The sequence below is a fragment of the Dermacentor albipictus genome, chromosome 2 (assembly GCF_038994185.2).
Source record: "Dermacentor albipictus isolate Rhodes 1998 colony chromosome 2, USDA_Dalb.pri_finalv2, whole genome shotgun sequence".
Lineage (NCBI taxonomy): Eukaryota > Metazoa > Arthropoda > Arachnida > Ixodida > Ixodidae > Dermacentor > Dermacentor albipictus.
In genome coordinates this window covers 24,618,160-24,640,137 of record NC_091822.1, presented here as the reverse complement: position 1 = coordinate 24,640,137, position 21,978 = coordinate 24,618,160, and the positions used below count along the sequence as shown (strand labels likewise).

At 45.3% G+C, this 21,978-nt stretch overlaps 1 protein-coding gene across 1 annotated transcript in view; it reads right to left on the bottom strand.

Annotated features, from left to right (window-relative positions):
• LOC139055670 (uncharacterized) overlaps positions 1-21,978 on the bottom strand; it is a 194,490-nt gene that overhangs the window by 41,493 nt on the left and 131,019 nt on the right. Inside the window, exons 8-9 of the mRNA XM_070533198.1 lie at positions 20,382-20,496; positions 2,790-2,862 (exon numbers count right to left, since the gene is read on the bottom strand). Of these exons, the coding sequence (XP_070389299.1) occupies positions 2,790-2,862; positions 20,382-20,496 (188 nt within the window). The remainder of the gene's footprint in view (positions 1-2,789; positions 2,863-20,381; positions 20,497-21,978) is intronic.

Below are 21,978 nucleotides of genomic sequence, written 5' to 3'. Positions count from 1 at the left end.
CGGTGTGCGACTTGTAAAGATGAAATCGGCACGACGTGAGGCAATATACACTGCAGAAAGAGGGCGCTGCCGTAAACCCGTTACACTGTGCCTTGAATAGTTGTGTACTCTACGCCCATGCACATCAACGGGCGAGTAATGCTCACTTAACAGCGCGGTGTGGCTCGTGCGTTTGTGATTCATGCTCATCAGAGATTCGGAATTGGTTTACAGAGAAGATATTCGAGTGGCCCTTCTTATAATAAAACAGTGTGGCGTGCGCCGGAGCGGCTTTTGTGACACTGGTCGCCCTCCCCCCCTCCCCCTCCCCCACAAAAAAAAGATGCACATGCTGGGTAATGTGCTCCGAAATCTCGTCGGAGCGAGGTATCGTTTCTTCATCCGGTGCCTTGCGCTTTTATTTGCGCCAGTCTTCCGTTATTCGATAGTTTGGCCTCACTTGCGCAGAAACTTCGCGCGCCAACTGTGCATTAGTCCGCATGCCCAGAACACGTAAACGCATGGCTGTAAGTCTCGCAAGGATACGGTGGTGGCTTCCGCACCAGCAGATGCATGAACCGAGCCAAGAACAGCCATTCAATGCGCATCAGCTGTGCTGCGGCGGTGACAAGAGTGTCGGGCCTGTGTAACCGTCCTGCCTCATTAATGCTCTCATGGGACTGAATTGCAACACTCCTTCGACGATCGAGGCTGAGCGGCCATTTCTCAAGGAAGTTGTCCGCAGAACCTGCCGCGTATGGCGCAGAACGCAAACACAAACGCTGTTCTTCTTCTATATGTATCAAAGTAAATCATTTTTATTTCCCCGAAAAAACACTTTCTGAAGGGGTTCATTGGCTAACAGTAGTTATAGATAGCTTGACTTGGCCACTGAACCCCTGACAAGGCATTTCGGACGACGATAACACATGACCAAAAGGCACAATGCATAATATGAATAAAGTAAAACGTTGGCAATTTTATAATAGTACGTCAAATGAATAACTCAGGGAAAAAAATTTGCACATACCCATGCAGGTTTTTTCAAGAAACAACTATGAGCTTAGCGAACGTGGCGACTATTACAATGAGTTAGAAGGCTAGGGGGATAAACTTTGACGCGTCTAGCTAAGTTTCCGAAGACTGGTATAACTGTTGGGGCATGAATTTAAACCCTGACAAAACTGTATTTATGCACATTACTCATAAGAAACAACCATTTATTTACCAATACAGTATCAAAGGAACCCCTATTTTATTAACAGACGGTTTTAAATATCTTGGCGTCACATTCAACAGCAAGCTCAGTAGGTCCTCGCAAATTGAAAAACTTCGTCCGCACGCAGGAAATTAGGCTTGCTAAGGCATACATTTGGAAGCGCTCCCCCTAGCACCAAATTCCTCGCATATGATACAATAATATGGTCTCGTTTGGAGTATGCATCTGACGTTTGGGATTCGCACACTAAAAAAGATAACAAAATCCAAAGATTAGCCATCCGTTTTATTTCCAACCGTTTTCGCCACTCGGACTCCCAAACTGAGTTAATGAATAAAAATAAAATTCAATCTTTAGTATGTCGAAAGAAGATCAGAAAACTTAAATTTATTTTCCACCTATCTTGCAAAAAAAGGTATCTAGACCTAACAGACATCCTTGCTTCGTTATCTTCACGTCCTACAAGACGATACCATTCACACTTTACCCCTATCTTTGCCCGTACGAGCACTCTTATATAACCTTTTTTCCTGACGCTATAACAGACTGGAACAACCTGCCGCGCCAAACTATTTCCGGAAGCGTACTAAATTTCATTGATAGTTATAATGAACTGTGATTTTGATCTTGTGCTTTACTATGTTACATACCTGCCTGTTATTTTGGCATGCCTGTATTATTATGTACTTGGTTGTGCACATTTTTTTCTGCTTGGGCCATTCCTTGGCTTGCAGTATTTTCTAAATAGATAATAAATAAACGTTCTTCATTACCTTTTTATTAGGCAGTTGCTTATATGACAAATTTGGAGACTGTAACATTTAAGAGTCCATCTAGTTTCTTAATCTTGAAAATTGCACCTAATTAAAGATCCTCAACGTTAAATTTAATCGTTACGTTAAGAAATTATTGAAAGCGAGCAGCCGGGAGTGCACGAAAGATGGCCTCGCTAATACGGCTAGCTTCCCGTGATGATGTACGTGACGATGTTTCAATCACAGAGAGTCACGGCCACATGCGTGCCAGGAAAAAACGTTTTAAACTTTGTCGCACTTTTCGTCCTGGTGTGTTTAGCAGGCCATTCCATCAAAGCAGGGTGGACTTTTTGGGCTTCCGGGGCACTCGGCCGCGATAAGGCCTACATAGAGCGCTGAAATTCAACGTCGAATATATTGAATTAGATGCCATCTACTAAAATAATAACAGCGCATTAGATTGTGACTGTCTCCTAATTTCTCCTGATAAGTTACCTGCTTTCAAAGTTATAATAGGAAGGCCGGAAATTTTCGTTAATTAGTATTTTGAAACTTGTGTACTACATGAAGATATATGTCTGTTTCACCCATAGCAACTGCTTTGCAAAAACGTCGTACTCGCGAACACGCTGTTTAACCATGTGTGCTTATCTAGCCCCCTTTGTTAGATATACTGGTTTAACACCTTGTATATGTAAACTATGGAACGCGACATTTATCCACGCTCGTTGCTGACGCATTAAAATCTCGCTAGTTCTCCACGTGCGCAGAGATCCCCCATAGATCTGAAACTGTCAAATAATGGGAGACGTATCCTGTGCAATACAAGGACTCACTCGCAAGGGAATCCGCAGCGTCTTTCGCACTCGACGAGCGCCACTGGTCGACTTCGGGGCAGCACACAGCCATCTGCATAATGAGACGCACAGATTTTTGAAAAATTATTTACAGCATCTGCAGTCCTTAAATGGGTTCTAGCAGGAGGGGCAAAATAAAAAGACAACAAGAATAACAACTACTAAAAGCACAGCAAAAAACATTGCAGTAAACAGAATATAAAAGAATGACACGTAGCAGGAACAGCAAACACTAAATCTGCAACTGTCAATAAGCAACTTTGTCAAAGGCATCAACACTGGTTAGTATATCAGTCGGGAGTAAGTTTCATTGAGTTATTGTTCTCGGAAAGAAAGAGTATTTAAAAACATTGGCTCTAGCGTTGTACAGTATTAGGGATTCCGGGTGATACTTTTTTGTTAGGCGTGTTGTGGTGGACTTAATAAATGCATCAGGACTCGTGGAGAGTGTTAATTTGATTAAGAAAAGTAACTTCAATCTTTGAATTTTTCTGTGCATTTCCAGTGTCTGTATTGTAGAAAAAGACGAATAAACGGAGCAGGCGGGCACTGCCAGAAGAAGAAGTTAGTACAATGAGTAGCTCTTTGTCTGGTTTCTTCGCCTCTCGTTAGTTTTAAACATTTTGGTGCCGAAGACCCCCGTGCCTTCGTTACCTTCATCGTACGTCTTCAAGGGCTTCTACTCCACCACTTCGCGCTGCGAACGGCGAGGAATGTCTAGATAACCCATCTTTCATGATCGGCGTAGAGACTAGACATCTATGAAGAGGTAATCGTACGGATCGCCTCAAGACCAAGCGGTCGGCTCGATTAGCACAGAATACGAAGATTCTGCAGGAAGCACAGTTGCTACTTACAGAGCCTACCTTGGACAAGGCCAAGTTTTCAGGCATTTTTGACCGTCTATCTGCTAGCAACAACGAGCTCTCGAAACTTATCGATGCACTCGAAGAGCACATTGCCGACGATGAGCTCGAAGCAGAACACGTAATTGGTACACAATATAACGATCAAGCTATCAGCATGCTTGCCTAGATTCAATGCAAGATCGACGCTTTGGGATGCGCGGACAGTACAGCGGAGTCTACTCCTCAGAATGCAGCACCGACAGTTCCTGAAGTATTGCGGAGAATTGGCCCAAGGCTACCGAATCTTGATATGCCGACATTTAAAAGCGACATTCACAAATGGGCACTTTTTTGGGAGCACTTCGAGCAGACTGTTCATATCAACAACGATATATCGACAACGACAAAGTTTTTCGATTTATGGCATTATCTTGCCGGGGAAGCGGCAGCGGCCATTGCCGGTTTACCGTCTTCTGAAGCTTGCTGTTCAGATGCCTTAGAACTTCTCAAGGAACGTTTTGGCGATGGACAAAGGATAGTGCAGCACCCCCTGACAACGCTTCGCCATCTATCTCATGTAGAGTCCGGAAGCAACGCTACGGCATCAACTATATATCAACTATATATCAACTATATATCCGCTGTCTGACTGCACTAACAGTACCCACTATCAGTTTCTCTGCAATGCTGATAGATATTCTACAGAAGACATTACCGTACGAGATCGTTCTTGCATATACGCGAGGAATGCGGAGTCAGACTTTGCGTCAACATGGGCCTGATACGAACCTCTCGGAGACAGCAATGGCAGCTGCAACATCGGAAGTGGAGTTAAAAGAGCTGCTCATGTTCACATGTGTTGACTTACAGAGCCGAGAGCAGTGCAACATATCGTCACAACGATCTGTCGATGACCATGCTGAGAAACCTTGAGGGAGCGGCACCGCTTCCATACTGCACAGGGCATCATACAGCTGGAGCGAGTGTTTCTTCTGTTGATCTAAGAAGCACGGTACACACGCCTGCGCCACCAACCTATCACTTCTTTCCAAAAAGGAGAAGCTAGCTAAGGATAACGGCTGTTATAGGTGTACATCACGAGGTCACCACGCACGGTCTGGCCATGTCAAACTCACGTGCTCAGCATGCCACGGAAAACACGCCTCGATTATGTGTGACCCGAACTACAGAAAGATAGATACTACAGCGGAAACTTCGGAACCAGCGGTGGCTTTAGATGGAACAGCAGGGATAGTCTCGTCGCAATCAGTAATGCTTTGCGACCGAGATTCCACAAACGCTTACGCAAAGACGGACAAAGAATTGTCCCTGCAGCTTTCGCGCTTTTGTCGTTAAAAATAACAAGTCCAGATACATGAGAGGGATTATGGATGGAGGCAGTCAGAGATCATTTATCACAGAAGATCTGGCTGCAAAACTACAACTGCAGGTACTAGGGGAAACCAGAATTTCATTCAACACGTTTGGCAACGCATCCCCAACTTCTGCTGAAATACGAAAGGTTGTTGAAGTACCACTGCGTACTCACCACTGTTCGGACATCCATATTGTTCAAGCAGTTATAGTGCCAGTTATCTGTCCCGACATTCCAGAGCCGACAGCTGATAACAACTTCATTCGGAAGCTGCGATGTGAGGGCAAATTTCTTGCTGATGACAAGAATTTTCTTGAAGCGGATACTGAGAACTGCCTCAACGTGTTAATTGGAGCTGACCATGGCTGGGAAATCATGATGGGAGAAGTTGCAAGAAGCATAGAAATTCCAAGACTGGTCGCAATCAACACGGCATTAAGATGGACACTGCAAGGACCGAGTCGCCAAAAAGCCTTTCTTGACTGCGACGCTAACGTAATGATCTGCGTTCTGTGAGAGGAAACGATTACTGACGATGACAAAACTTCGCAGATTCTACTGTCGTTCTGGCAGCTCGTAGGAATGGGCATCACAGATTCTGGCGAACCTCCATCTCCTGAGTCCATTGCATGGTTCCGAGGAACAATTCGCAAGAAAAACACCGCAATATACACAATGGCGCTGCCTTGGAAATAAGATCAAGAACAGCTACTTGGAAGCAACCGTGATACCGCGCTCGAACGTCTACAAAAACTGGCAAAGAGGCTATCAATGAATGAAGGATTATTGAAGCGATACAACGCAGTCATCCGACAATACCTGGAGCTAGGACACGCTGAAGTGGTACCTAAGAGTGTTCCTATTGATCATGCCACCTATTATATGCCACATCGGGAAGTTATACCAGAGGAATCGCTGACCACCCATCTCCGGGTCTTGTTCGACGCATCGTCACATGCTCAAGGCTGCCTCAGCGACTGCGATCACTCAACGACTGCCTCAGCTCACTCAATGACTGCCTGGATAAAGGGATGAACGTCAACCCAGAGTTACTACAAGTACTGCTTCGCTTTCGGTGGTTTCCGGTCGCCATCAATTCGGATATCGAGAAGGAATTCTTACAAATTGAGATACAGGAGACCGACCGAGATGCATTCCAGTTTCTCTGGTTTGATGCCATTCCCGTTCCCCAAAACAGTAATGTTGTCGAATGGCGCATGACGCAGGTACCATTTGGATCAACATCAAGACCTTTCTTGCTCATGGCGACTATTCATCACCACTTGGGCAGCGCTTGTGAGGACAAAGCGCTTGCTTCTATTTTGAAGAAGTCCTTTTATGTAGACGGTTTATTGGTGGGTGCAGAGACATTCGAAGATGGTCTGAGCATCTATGAGCGATCGAAGTCAATTATGCGAGATGGAGGCATGAGTCTAAGAAAATGGAAGACCAATTACCAGCAACTACAGAACGCTTTCGACAACCAGAAGGCGCAAGTGGAAGGTACATCAAGGAAATCAACTGCCGTCTTGGGAATGCAATGGGGTACCAAAACTGATTGCTTCAAATTTTCTTCAAATCTATAGCGCAATACTTACCCTCAGCTCAGCCGGACACAGAACGTACACTTCTCATGGCTGATTGCCAAATTTTTGACCCTCTTGGTATTCTTTCTTTCTTGACGCCTTTCACCGTTACTGCAAAGCTTTTGCTTCAACGCCTGTGGGCTTTAGGCCAGTCTTGGGATGACCAGTTAGCAGAGGAGATCAAGGCGACACGGACAGCATGGTGTGCAGACGTAATCCAGCTTGGCTTCATCAAGATTCCGCGCTGCGTGAGAGATGGGCTATATGGAATGGCCGAGAAGGCAGAGCTGCATATATTCGTCGACGCCAGCCTGAAGGCATTATGGAGCACGTGCCTATTTGAGAATAGTTGATGGCGGCGGAAAGACAGCCGCATCACTAATAGTAGCGAAGTCTCGAGTAGCACCTACCAATATTTTAACACTGCCGAAGCTCGAGCTTATGGCTGCGGTAGTAGGAGCCAGATTATTAAAATACATCCACTCATCGTGGCATCCAACGCATTTTCCCTCAGTCATGCGGACAGACTCAACGATCGCACTGAGCTGGATCCGGGGCGACCGTAACAAGTTCGGTTAGTTTGTAAAGCACAGAGTGACTGAAATCGCAGCATTTGCTGACCCAACGCTATGGCGTTACTGCCCAGGGGAAGACAACCCGTCAGATTTATTGACTAGGGGCGTATGTTTAAAGATTCTACGTATATGTCGCAGCTGGTGGAGGGGATCCGAATGGTTATCCCAGCCAAGATCAACCTGGCCTACAGACTCGAACATGAGTACACCGATCTACGAAGAGTCAGAGTGTGACACGCAACATGTACTCCTTCAAGAGCCGAGAATAGGGGACACCCTGATTGACTTAAGCAAGTTTGGCAACCTACAGAAGCTCCTGCGCGCCACCGCCTGGGTATTTCAATTTGTGGATCGATGTCGTCGTATTCAAACGTCGCCCGGTGAACTAGTTCAACCGCGGAGCTAAACAAGGCTGAAATGTTCTGAATGTGTCGTGTCCAGATCGAAGTATTCGGCTTCGAGCCTTCGGCTTGGAGACACTGTCCATCCAGAAACACTCCGTACTGCGTACTCCGTACTCCGTACTGCGTGATCACAGCGGGCAGCTTCGGCTTGAAGGCCGTATTGAAAGAATGAACGCAACGTATGATGAAAAGCACCCGGCTATTCTACCGCAAACGCATCCATTCAGGACCTTAGTTGTTACTGAGGGTCACTGTAGAGTTTCACATGGTGTTGTGGCAAGCTCTATGATGCAGATTCGACAGCGTTACTGGGCTATACATGCTCGACAAGAAGTTAAACGGACCATCAATGCTTGCTTTCTCTGCAACAAATACAACGGCAAACCTGTAAAGGTGCAACTTGCGCCAATGACGGAAGACATGCTTCTCACATCAGGGGCGTTTGAAGTTGTAGGATTAAACTTTGCAGGCCCACTATATGTGAAGCAACATGAGACTCATGGAGTTACATACAAAGCTTATATTCTGTTGTTCACATATGCGACCACAAGAGCTGTATACCTTGAATTGACGAATGGAATCTCTACAAGCTCCTTCCTACTAGCGTTCCATAGGTATTTTGGCTCGTAGAAGAGTGCCCGCAACACTGTACTCCGATAATGCTGGCGCATTTAGGAGAACATCGCGAGACCGATGGGACAATTGGAACGCGATGAAGAGCTCTTCATTTGCATCTTTGCTCTTGACGCATCGCATATAATGGAGATTTATTAGGCCAGGTGCGCCTTGGTTGGGCGGCTGGTGGGAGAGACTTATCCGATCAGTCAAATCATCTTTATGCAAAATCTCTGTGTATAGATATGTGGTAAACGGTAATATTTCGCAAACACACAAGGCACGGGCATGGTCTCAAGAAAAATTACTAAGGCAGGATATAGACAGCAGCACACTCGAACAGATGAAGGAGACAACGGCGAGTGCACTAAACACACCATACTGGGCTCAGCGCAAGCGCCAGGTCGGGTACAAGCACACCAGACCGGGCTCAATGTATGTACGAAACACACCAGACTCGTGTCTGAAAAGCTGCTCTGGTGGAAACGATGAAAAACAGAAGATGTGGTCTGGTAGATTTTTCGACTGGGACATACGATATCTATTAGATGGTGGATATAGTATAATGCTGCCAAATATGACAATCTTGAAACGTTCACAAAGAAATAACATAAACCTTCATGGCATACCTGAAGATGCCAACGACTATTGTGACACACTGCACTCCAAGGTTGCGAACATCTTCAATAGGCTTTCCCTTCACTGTCCAGGAATTGAACGCTTCCATAGGTTAGACAGAATGCGCCTTGGGCATTCTCGCCCTATCATTTTAAAATTGCTTGATTTCAGCGATAAGCTTGCGACGCTCAAAAACGCTTATATGCTGAACGATTCCGACGTAAAACGTTCCGAAGATTTTTCTTCCGGAGTGCGCAAAGTACGTAAAATGATATGCGACGCATCAGTGGAGCAGCGGAATAATGGCTAAGTTATTAAACTGAGGCTGGATCATTCATTTATAGATAACATTCATTGCAACTGGAATGGTGCTTCAAATATCTTATTAATAGCTCCTGGTTTTGATTCTAGCGCAACATTTTCAATGTATCATCACCAGAACCGTCTCATCAGAGTTCATCAGATGGTTGACCATCTCATCACTCTGCCACGGATCTTGCGCTTTTAAATGTTATACCCCTGTCAAGCGGGCAAGTGAAGTGCACTTACTGGGAGTGCACTTCGGGACCTTGAGTCACACTTTAGGCAACGCGCTTCTTAACGGAAAAACAGAGTGCACTCCCAGTGAAGAAGCCGGAGGGAGCGGATGCACATCACGTCGGCTCCGTATTCTACGAATGTTCTTCTAGCGCAAATCGCCAAAAAGCCACCCGCTATTGCACGCCAACGGACTCAGCTCGTTCCCAGGAACAAGTGGATACCGAAAACCAGGTGGGATTCCCATTTTTCAAGCCTCTACGACAATATTTTGGCCGGACCTCGTGGCGGCAGAGCCGCGAGGCCACGCGCCGGAGCCGGCTTCCTCAACATTTGCCGATCATTTTCTCAATGATGGAAGTCACCGTAGAGGGGCGCAGCATATCCCAGGAAGAAATGGATACAAGCAAGGGATGGAAGGAGGTCAGACACAAAAGATCAGACCGGCGACCCTCCCAACATCGCGAGAGCACCTTGTCGCCGACGCGGCTCGACAAGCGCAACAATAACCCATGGAAAGGCCGGCTAGAGCAAATACGCAAGGCAAGCAGAATGCCACATTTGCCAAGAGGGGATTACAAGGTTGTGATCAGACCACGTGGAGGACTCAAATTATCCGAGCATGGTATAGTTCCCCTCACAGCTGCGGTACAAGATGCGGCAGGTATTCCTCGAGACGAAAGGGAGGAGGACATTGTCTGCCCCAACAATTATCAAAATATCCTCTTCGTCAGTACCTCGGATCAAGAGCGGGCAAACAAATATCAGGAAGTAGCACGTATCAAGATTCAAGACAAGTTTTACGAGACCAATGCTTACGAGACAGCGCCTGACATGACGGCCAAAGGAGTCATCAGAGGAATCCCACTCGACGAGGGCCCAAGAGACATCACAGCAGCGGTGGTTACGAGTAAAAACCCAACGGCGATAGCAGCAAAAAGACTCAGTAATACTACCACAGTGATTGTGCTCTTTGAAGGACACAAAGTGCCCACGTACGTCCGATACAGGGCAGCGCTACTCCCTTGCTCCCTGTACAGGAAACAAGTGGATTTCTGTCATCAATGCAACAGACTTGGACATAGAGGAGATGTATGTCCCAACCCTGACAACAAGATTTGTGCGGGATGTGGAACATCAAACCCAGATAAAGACCACATGTGCCAACCTAAATGTCAGTTATGCGGCGAGGACCATCCGACCGCAGACAAGATGTGCAAAGCCAAATTCAAGAAGCCCTTCATCGTTAAACAGAGACAATGGCACAGACTGCAACGAGAACGACAAGAAGAACATGAAGACGCTATCTCAAGAGAATACAGAGCAGAGTCTCGCGGAACGCTTGGCTTCTAAACGCCAGGGAACGACGCTCCAGATCGAGAACAAGGTCACCATCCACCACCAGATCCTTATCCCGGTCCGGCTCCAGGACACCGGGTACACGATCCAGATCCAGGTCCAGAACTAGGCCATCCTCTTCAGCAAACCAGACTAACACGGTGAGCTGGGCAGACGTGGTCGATGGCGTGCGCCCGGGGGCTGGTGGGGAGACTGCCATTAATAACGAGATCAAGCCACTAAAACACGAGAACGCACAGTTGAGGATTTTGCTAGCACGTATGAGCGATGAAATCAAAATTCTCAAGGAAGGAAAAAACCAAATAAATCAGGTAACTCCCGCTCCACAGGCGAGCACGAAAGAGCCATTTGAAATTCCGGACAATAAGATGGACGAAGGGGATGACCCCCCTCCACTCAAACGCAAGGCCCAAGCCATCAGTGATAAACAAGATAACGCAGTGGTAGATAAAGCATTAGCCGATATTCAAAAGAGCCTAGGAGAAATACAAAAGTCAAATAAAAAACGGGACGAAATGATGAATCAAATGGCTAAGGCAATAGCAGCAATTGTGAGTAGATTAGACATCCTAGAGGCAAACCACTCACCAGGTAATGGACTCCCCTCCGTTGCGTCAGAAGCACCACAATCCTTACCCACTTCACAACCACATAATTATATAAGATCAGCTTCTCTCCAACCTCCCGTCTCCCTCCCATGGTCGCACCCGAAATGAGGCGCGCTAAAGAAGGGTTCAGGATATGGCAGTGGAATTGTAGAAGTTACGAAAACAAAAAGTCAGTTCTGCAGCAGTATTTGAAAGACAAGGATACACCGGACGTCGTAATTCTGCAGGAAACACACGGGATTGCGAAGCTAGCAGGATACAGATCTTTTGGCTATGCCGAAGGGGACACCAGGGCATTAACTACGCTGGTAAAAAGAAACATAACTTGCATGCAGCACAACACAGGAATAACGCACATTGACAATATTCTATTGGAACTCATCCCACAAAAAAAGACAGGACATAGCTTATTTATTCTCAATATTTATAGTAACCCCAGGCTACATAAACACAAATTCAAGAACCTATTCCAGAAAACACTCAGACTTGCTGGCGAAAATCCGGTAGTTATAGGAGGAGACTTCAATGCCCCACACACCACGTGGGGATACTTATATACCAGAGCAAAAGGAAGGGACTTATGGAACGACTCGCAAGAATTAGGCCTCACGCTCGTCACAGACCCCGCCACTCCAACCAGAGTAGGCACGGCGCTAAACAGGGACACAACCCCAGACCTAACCTATACCAAGAATATTGTAAAGGCGACGTGGCACAACACACTGGAAGATTTGGGTAGTGACCACCGCATATTAGAGTTACACGTCAAAGAAGGGCCGAATAGACCCAAGGAACGACAGATCAAATTAGTAGACTGGGAACTATTTCGTAGAACGCGAGAGAAGACACAGCAACGATCAATCGCAGACATAGAACAATGGACTAAGGAGCTCAGTGATGACGTCAAAGCTGCCACAAAAATAGCACCACCTGAATCTAACTTGGATAAATGCGACAGCAGACTTCTCCACATGTGGGAAGCTAAGCAGTCGCTTCAGAATAGACTTAGCGGTCAGAAGCATAACAGAAAGTTAAGAAAGCGCATAGCACTCCTGAACAAAAAAATAGAAGAACATGCTAAGCAATTGACCAAACAACAATGGGACGAGATATGTAATTCCATGGACGGACAATTAAGCACCGGCAAAACGTGGCACATGCTCAGGTTCCTGCTTGACCATGACAATAACAAGAAAAATCACATGCAAGCCATTCATAAGTTAATACACGCATATGAGGGTACAGAAGAGGAATTTCTCAATGAATTACAGCAGAAATACTTAAAACAGGCACCCCCTTGCATCTATCCTATCTACAGCGGGAATACAAACGCAAAATTAGACGAGGAACTCACGGAGGCAGAAATCCGCGCGGCCCTACAAAAGTTAAACACCAAATCCGCCCCAGGCCCGGACGGTATAACCAACAAGACTCTCAGGAACCTGGATGATGAATCGATAGCCAAACTAACAGAATACATAAACGAGTGTTGGGTAAAGGGAGAAGTGCCAGCTCAATGGAAGAAAGCGACGATAACGCTTATTCCAAAACCTGGTAAGAAGCTTGAGATAGACAACCTCAGACCAATCTCCCTAACATCCTGCGTCGGAAAATTAATGGAACATGTCATTTTAAACAGAGTAGACAACTTCTTAGAGGATAATAACATATACCCAGATACAATGATAGGATTTCGCAAAAATCTTTCGGCACAAGATGCGATGCTCCAACTTAAGCATCAGATAATCGATTATAACACGCGCTCGACAAGGGCCATCTTGGGCCTTGATCTTAAAAAAGCTTTCGATAATGCCAACCACGCAACCATATTGGAAAACATCGAACGAATAGGACTAGGGCAACGGACGTATAACTACATCAAGAGCTTCCTATCAGACAGGAAAGCAGTCATCTCCGTCGGAGGGCTCAAGTCGCCCGAGATCGACATAGGGGGGGCCGGCACGCCGCAAGGCGCTGTCATTTCGCCGATGCTGTTTAATCTCGTCTTGATGGGACTCCCCGAAAAATTAAATCACATAGAGTCCCTGAATCACACAATCTACGCGGACGATATTACTATCTGGACCTGTGATGGCAGCGACGGATCAATAGAACAACGACTCCAGACTGCAATTAACACAGTAGAGGAACACCTCATAGGAACAGGCCTCACATGCTCTGCAGAGAAATCTGAACTTCTATTGTACCGCCCCACGCTTAGAGGCAGGCCTCCCAAAGGATACGACAGAAACAAGGCTCATGAGGAAATCAAGCTACACACCAAGAACGGGCGGAATATCCCAATAGTCAACCAGCTCAAAGTGCTGGGTCTGGTAATCGAGAACAAAGGCACAAATAAGGAAACCGTAAAGAAGTTAGACACAAAGGTAACAAACACCATGAGATTAATCAAACGAATTACTAACAAGCACCAAGGTATGAAGGAAGAAAGTATCATACGGCTTATACAATCATTCGTAATCAGTCAGATCACATACATAGCAGCCTTCCACAATTGGTTTGCAGCTGAAAAGCGTAAAATTAACAACATGATAAAAAAAGCATACAAACTAGCTCTAGGGATTCCCATCAGTACGAGCACGGATCTCTTGCTAAAGTTAGGACTCCACAACACACTGGACGAACTCATAGAAGCACAACAAACATCTCAAGCAGAGAGACTAACCAAAACCAAAACGGGACGGCATATACTAAGCAAACTAGGAATGAATTATCACAATCTATACGGGGAAAAGAGGACGATAACGAGAGAAATTCGTGACAAACTCCTGGTACCAAATATACCCAAGAACATGCATACAGGTTACAACGACGGCAGACGCAAGAGTAGAGCAGAGAAAATTATCCGAAGCTTTGGGTCAGACGACAGAGCAATCTTCGTAGACGCGGCTGAATACCCAGACAGAAATAGCTATGTAGCAGTAATCGTAGATCACACCCAAAAACCCCTTACAAGCGTATCAGTTAATACCAAACATTCCGAGACCGCAGAGGAGGTAGCTATTGCACTAGCATTGGTCTCCACGAATGCTCAGTACATCATAAGCGATTCTCAAGCGGCCATTAGAAATTATGCAAAAGGTAGGATCTCTCCTGAGGCATGGCACATCATCAGAGTCAATGAAGCAAAGTTCTCCGATGCAGAGAAGAACGGCAGGCAATTGCTCTGGTTCCCAGCGCATACGACTCCAGACATTCCCGCAGTCAACCTCAACGAGGTAGCACACCGCGAAGCTCGAGGTCTTACTCGCCGAGCTGAGCAAAGAGTGACTTCCATCGGTCAGGAGAACGCGGAGGAGGAAATCTGGAGAGAAAAAGATATATTAACAAGATTTAGTGATATTACCAAATTCTATCAAAATCGGAGGCGAGTATTACCACCGCCTCACACTAAACTGAACAGAGCTGAGTCCGTTACTTGGAGGCGACTACAAACAGAAACTTATACGAGTCCCGTGCAACTAAAAACTTTCTACCCCGATATATACGAGAGCGATATGTGCAAGCTATGCAAGTCTGTTAGAGCCACCCTTCAACACATGTTGTGGGGATGTGAAATATACCAAAATAAAATGGCAGTCTCCCCAGAAAATCTACGGGCGCGGTGGTCGGCCGTGCTGCTCAGCTCAGAACTCCAAGACCAACTTTGGGCCGTCCAGCGAGCCAAGGAAGCCGCACGGGAGCAGCAGCTCCCAGTGGCCATCTAGGCGGCCCCAGGCCCGGGCCTCCCAATCGCCGGATTCCAAATATAGTTATCAAATCAGACTAAGAGCGCGTTTTTAGAGATTTAAATTAACAATAGAAAGCTGCTAAAAAGCGATTGTTTTAAGTAGAATTATATATAAAAATAAACTTCATCTATTTGCCTCAACAAAAAACGAAGACGTTTTTATTATAAATCTGTTGCAAGTCAATGCTGGCCAAGACGAATGCCTAGCAAATCCAAAACAACATGGCGGCGTGCGGCGAGGCGGCAGTTGATCCTGCTAGAACAGAATATGAGCGAGTATATATGAGCAAAGACGGCGACTTCGATATTTAGCTACACTGCAAAATGCCACGCTCACGGCTCAAAGCACGACCGGCGTGGTCAGCACGCTTTCACACCAAAATAAACACGAACTGAATGAACTTGGTGGCGCCGCAGTGCCGCAGCATTCTGGCGCCGTTAGTTGCGTACATGATAAATTTGTTTCTTTATTGTGCTGTTTCGCTTCTCGCTAAACACAAATTATATTGTTAAAAGCTGATCACTAACTGAAATGAACTTCTGTGTCCTTTTTTATGCATTACATTTTGCGTCGTTAGAAGGTTGGCGGCGTGGCTAGGCACTCCTTCAAACCGTTGGCGGCAAGGCTACGTACTCGGCCAGCAAAGTGCGTTCCGTGAACGTACTCCAACTTGAGTGCACTCATCTGAGAGTACACTCCGCTGCGACGTTAAGATTTGGGAAAGTGCACTTAAAAACCGAGTGCACTCGCCGTAAGTGCACTTAACTTGCCCGCTTGACAGGGGTATTAATGCCAAAATCGTGACCAACTAATTTCCACACTTTCCTTCGCTAGTTTCTTCAAGTTATCTTCATGTTATATGCATCACAGAAACATGGCTTCATGAAGATATTCACGACTCAGAATTCTCGCCTCCTGGTTACATTACTGTCCGGTATGACCATGAGATTAAGAAATATGGTGCTGTTGCTTTGCTTTTACTTTAACTTCAATTTTAAGTTTAACTTTAAGGTTCTACCAGGACCTCCCAATATAGAATTGGTTTGGTGCTAGTTACTAGTGCATAAGCACAATTTAACCATTTGGGGTCTTTATCACGCTCCTGGTAACTCTAGTGACTTGTTCAATAATATTTTACATTTCTCACATAACTATAGCCTCGACAGTTCTAGCTTAACCATTCTTAGTGACTTTAACGTTCCCGGCATTCACTGACCTTCCTTACATATTCCGCCAATAGTGCCTCTATTTGTAGAGACCTAATTACGTTATTTGTCCCATTACCTGATAATATTAGCTGATGAGAATACGGGGCAGAACTCCATACTTGACGTAATGTTTATCAGTGACAGTCTTCCTCATTTAGGTTTTAAGTATGATACCTTGGAAGGCATTTCGAATCATAACGCACTTTTCGTACACATTAACTGTACTATCCCACATGAACGCTTTAGCTATTCCACATTTCATGATTTTAATAAGCCTGACGATACGTCTATCACTGATACCCTAGCATATAACTTTGACCATTTTTTGTCACTCAATACCGAATGTCATGGTGATTGTCATGGTGATTGTTTTGAGTCGTTAGCGAAATCTTGCATCAATATTTACGTTCCATTAAGAACAACAAATACATATAATAAACTTCCTTGGATTAACCGGGATATATTCAACCTGTCACGACGTGTAGGAAGATTACGTAAATCAAAGCATTGTAATCCTGCGCTTCGCGTTCCTTGTGAAAAATCCTAGGAGGAACTTCGTACTCGTAGTCCAACTCTCTACACTACCTAAATCAAATCCTCACAGGTTCTGGACATCAATGTTACCTAGTGCAACGTGCAGTATCTCTTTCAAGATTAATGAAGTTATTACTACCGACCCCAAAGTAGTTTAGAATACTTTTAACTCGTACATTCAATCTGTTTTCAACCTTGATAGTGACTGCGTATTATACGATTCTATTAACTTCAATCATGACCATCCCGCCACCTGGCCAGTTCATTACGACTTTCTGTGCTTGGCGCAAAACGTGGCAAATGAATATCAACCGTAGTAAAACAGACGTGATATCATTTGCCAATAGACAGAACCACCACTGGTTAGATTATTCTCGGAATGGCATCCAACTTAAGAGATCGTCTCAATATAGATACGCAGGTATCATTTTTCCAGAACATCTCTCATGGTCTAAACATATTGAATATGTGAACGGGAAAGCCCTAAAAATAATGTTATTTGCGCCGCACTGAAGCTTAGCCGCGATACCAAACTGCTATCACATAGAAGGTACATTTGCCCTGTTCTACAATATGCATCTGTCGTTTGGTTTCTCTACAAACAATCGGAAAAAAGTTCGCTAAATAACGTTAAATGAAAATCTATCCGTTTCATTTGTCAAAATTACAGCCGCAGTTTCTCAGCAACACAGACTCAACAGTCTTTGAACACTGAACCATTACTTTCACATTATTATTATTCGCGCCTTAGAACTTATATGCAATTAATAACACTGATCTTTCTGATTGTAACTCTATAACAATTACTAACGCAAGTTGTACCCGTAGCTCCCACGCCTTGAACATAGCACTTATTTATGCACGTACTAACACATTCAAGTAAAGTTTTTTTTTCCCACTTACCATAGAGCTTCGCAATTTTCTACCCGCTAACGTTCGTTCACTGTCACTAAAAGATTTTATAGCTACCACTGGTAAGCACTTCGCTAACATGCAAAGCGCTTCCTTTTGATCATTCATATTTTTGTGTATCTGCGTTTTTAATGTGTAATGTATACTAATGCATAATGTTCCCACTCCTGTTGTACCCCTATATTGGGCTGCACTATATGTGAAGAAATAAATAGATATAGCTCGTGTGGGCTACCTCCGCTGTCGTTTAGATGTCCGCCAGTGCCTCTTGTTGTAAGCTTAAAATCCTTCGCAGTAAAATTACAATGAAAGAAATACAAGGAAAGGAAAAACTGTAATTTCGGCCCAAAACTTAGGGCCAGCGCATTGGCAGTTCAGAATTGTGCCTCTCACTCATTGTGTCGAGCAGTGGAGAATACTTATACTGGAGAGCGTGATTATGCCAGATAATGCCATAAATGGCTAACGCTCAGTGAACATCTACGTGATGTACGGGCCATCTTCGTCTTGTATAGCACATTGACTTCCCAGTCGCTGAGGTTGTCCTAAACTATGTGCTCATCTACATGCAATTAAAATTATTGAGCGCATATGCTTCGCCCTCAATAGCCTTCCAGCGCTCAACTTCTTTCCTGTTTAGTTGATGTCGCGGACGTCGTCTTGTTTGATTCACCAATAGCGCTGCTTCAAGGATAGGGTTACACTATTGGGACCAGTGGCTACGTCCGGACAGGTAAGAGGAGGAAGAAAGCCAAATCTCTCCCCTTCACTGCCTGGAGGTGAAACTTTCGCAACTGAATAGGCGTTACATTGCTTTTACTTAAAAGTTAAATGCTCACTAACACCCTGCGAATATCCACTCCCACACCACAATAAACAGTCCTAGTCTCAATGCGCATACTATTTCACCAACTAGCGCTTCACTACTTCGTGTTAGCAGAGAAATGGGATTTCTTTTTACTTTATAAATGAATCCACATTTTCTTCTCCCTATTCCTCCACCTTGTATGCGGGTCTTATCCACTCCAGTAAAATTCATGCACAGGCGAAGAGTATTCCTGTGTAAAGAACGCACATTCTGGTGATCGCGTTAAGCTTATGTGGTGTAGCTACAAAGACCCATTTGCTGTGTTCGCAGTGTTCTAGGTCATCATCATTATCATCACCAGCCTGGTTACGGCCACTGCAGGGCGAAGGCCTCTCCCATACTTATCCAACTACCCCGGTCACGTACTAATTGTGGCCATGTTGTCCCTGCAAACTTCTTAATCTCATCCGCCCACCTAACTTTTTGTCACCCTCTGCTACGCTTCCCTTACCTTCTAATCCATTCCGTAACTCTTAATGACCATCGGTTATCTTCCCTCCTCATTACGTGTCCTGCCCATGCTCATTTCTTTTTCTTGATTTCAACTAAGATATCATTAACTCGCGTTTGTTCCCTCACCCAATCTGCTCTTTTCGTATCCCTTAACGCTACACCTATCATTCTTCTTTCCATAGCTCGTTGCTTCGTCCTCAATTTAAGTAGAACCCTTTTCGTAAGCCTCCAGGTTTCTACCCCGTACGTGAGTACTGGTAAGACACAGCTGTCATAAACTTTTCTCTTGAGGAATAATGGCAACCTGCTGTTCATTATCTGAGAATGCCTGCCAGGCGCACCCCAGCCCATTCTTATTCTTCTGCTTATTTCAGTCTCAAGATCCGGATCCGCAGTCACTACCTGTCCTAAGTAGATGTATTCCCTTACCACTTCCAGTGCCTCACTACCTATCGTAAACTGCTGTTCTCTTCCGAGACTGTTAAACATTGCTTTAGTTTTCTGCCGATTCATTTTTAGAGCCGCTCCTATATGTTCTAAGTACTTCCCTGTAAGTTCGCACTTTTCCAAGGTGCGGAAAACGCTCTACGTATCCTCTTTTGCGCGTCCGATTGAAATCTGTGTCAACCGCCGCGGTTACCTAATGTCTATGGTGCTTAGCTGCTAAGCATGAGGTCGCGGGATCGAATCCAGGGCACGCCGGCCGCATTTGGATGTGGGCAAAATGCAACAAAGAGCCATGTACCTTGCGTTGGGTACACGTTAAAGAACTCCAGCTGGTCAAAATGATTTCGAAGTCTCCCACTACGGCCCTTCCAATAGTACTTCTTACCTACGAAAGAATTCAGTGTTCGCGCCATGTTTATACGTAACTAATACCACTGATGTGACCCCCTACCGAGTTGCATTTAGACGCTTATCTTCCTACCTTTTGGTTAAAAGCTCAGAACGAAAGGACTTAAACTTATATATCATAATATATATACTCATACATATAATCATGGTACGTAAAACCCCATAATTTAAATTTAGATCTTTGTAAAAATGAATCGTATGCACAGTACTATATTGAACTGCATATGGGGATCACCGATCCAAACGCTGCGGTGAAAAAAAGCACTTAGTGTTCAGTATACACTTTGTTTATTGGCGCCAGTAAATTCTATTTTGTCGTTCTGAGTGCACAAGCTGGCGACAAATGCGCAGAGCCATTGCGGAAGCCATACCAGACTTTGACAGTACAGCACGCGCATTTCTATGCCTATCACAGTCTCCGCCGCATCACGACGAGTGACCTGGACGTATGAACAAGCACTCACCCATTTCCTTGGCTGTGCAGCCAGACTCGTTTACCCTGTTTCGGAAAGCGTAACCCTGGTCGACGCAGTGGCACATGTCCCATGTGATATTCATCTGGCACTCTTCCAGGCAGATCTGCAAAGCGCGAAATGTGGCCGTCATGTATATGCAAAACTAAGCCTCCAATAATAAAATGTGTGTGCACTAGGTTCTGCTTTCCTGGCCTATTATTTGCCACAAGAGAGAGCTGTTGGAGGACCAATTTAAACGATGGAAACAACGCACTGCCGAACTAATGATGTGGCTACCATTCTTTCTCTACTTCAGCAGTTTTGAGCCTATCTATCTATCTATCTATCTATCTATCTATCTATCTATCTATCTATCTATCTATCTATCTATCTATCTATCTATCTATCTATCTATCTATCTATCTATCTATCCTCTTACAACTACCCAGCCACCCAAGTTATGAGAGGCCCAAGCTTGGGTGGTTATGGGTGACTTGTGGCCCAAGCTTGGGCCACAAGGTACGTGGTTCCATCGTCGTCATTCCAGCTTCATTATTGCACTGTCGTCATGTCGCCTCTGTTACGCCATCTACGCCGAGGAAGTGGCCCAAGTTGTACAACAGCTTGGGCCACTAGATATACCCGTGGTTTTTATAACATCGTGATCGTTCCAGCTTCTTAATCTGACTCTCGTCATGCCGCTGTCGTCACGCCTTCTACGTCGACCCAATGACACAAGTTCTCTAATAACTTGGACGACTAAATACGTACTCGTGATGCCGTCATGGGCGTCACATCATCTTCATCCAACTTTGTCGCCATGCCATCATCGTCACGCCTTCGTTTTGATAAAGTCACCATACATTCGTTGTAATGCCTTCAGCGAGAGGACCTCGTTGTCACTCCATAGTCGTCATTAAGCCTTCAATATACAATACCGGTCATGTCACCGTCGTCACGCCTTCTACGCCGAGCCACTGACCCAAGGTGTTTAATAACGGACGACTAAGTATGCACTCGTCCTGCCGTCGTGCGCTTTGCATCATCTTCTTCCAGCTATGTCACCCGACTCGCGTCACGCCGTCATCGTCACGCCTTCGTTGTCATACAGTCACCGTGTATTCGTTGTCATACCTTCGTCGTGTGGATTTTGTGGTAACTCCGTCGTCGTCATTAGTCCTTTAATACTCAACACTCGTCATGCCATCATCGTCACGTCTTCTACGCTACCCAATGACACAAGTTGTCTATTAACATCGGTGGCGAAATATGTACTCGTGATGCCGTCGTGCGCGTTGCATCATCTTCATCCAACTATGTCATCCGACTCGCGTCAAGTCGTCGCCGTCACGCCTTCGTTGTCATAAACTCACCGTGTATTCTTTGTCATACCTTCGTCGTGCGGACCTCGGGGTAGCTCCGTCATCGTCAATAAGCCTTGAATTTTCAACACTCGTCATGTCACCGTCGTCACGCCTGCTACGCCGACCCAGTGACCGGAGCTGTGTACTAAGTTGGGCGACCAAGTATGTACTCTAGCTGCTGTCGTGTGCGTCTCATCGCCTTCGTCAAACTATGTCCTCCGACTTGCGTCGCGCCATCATCG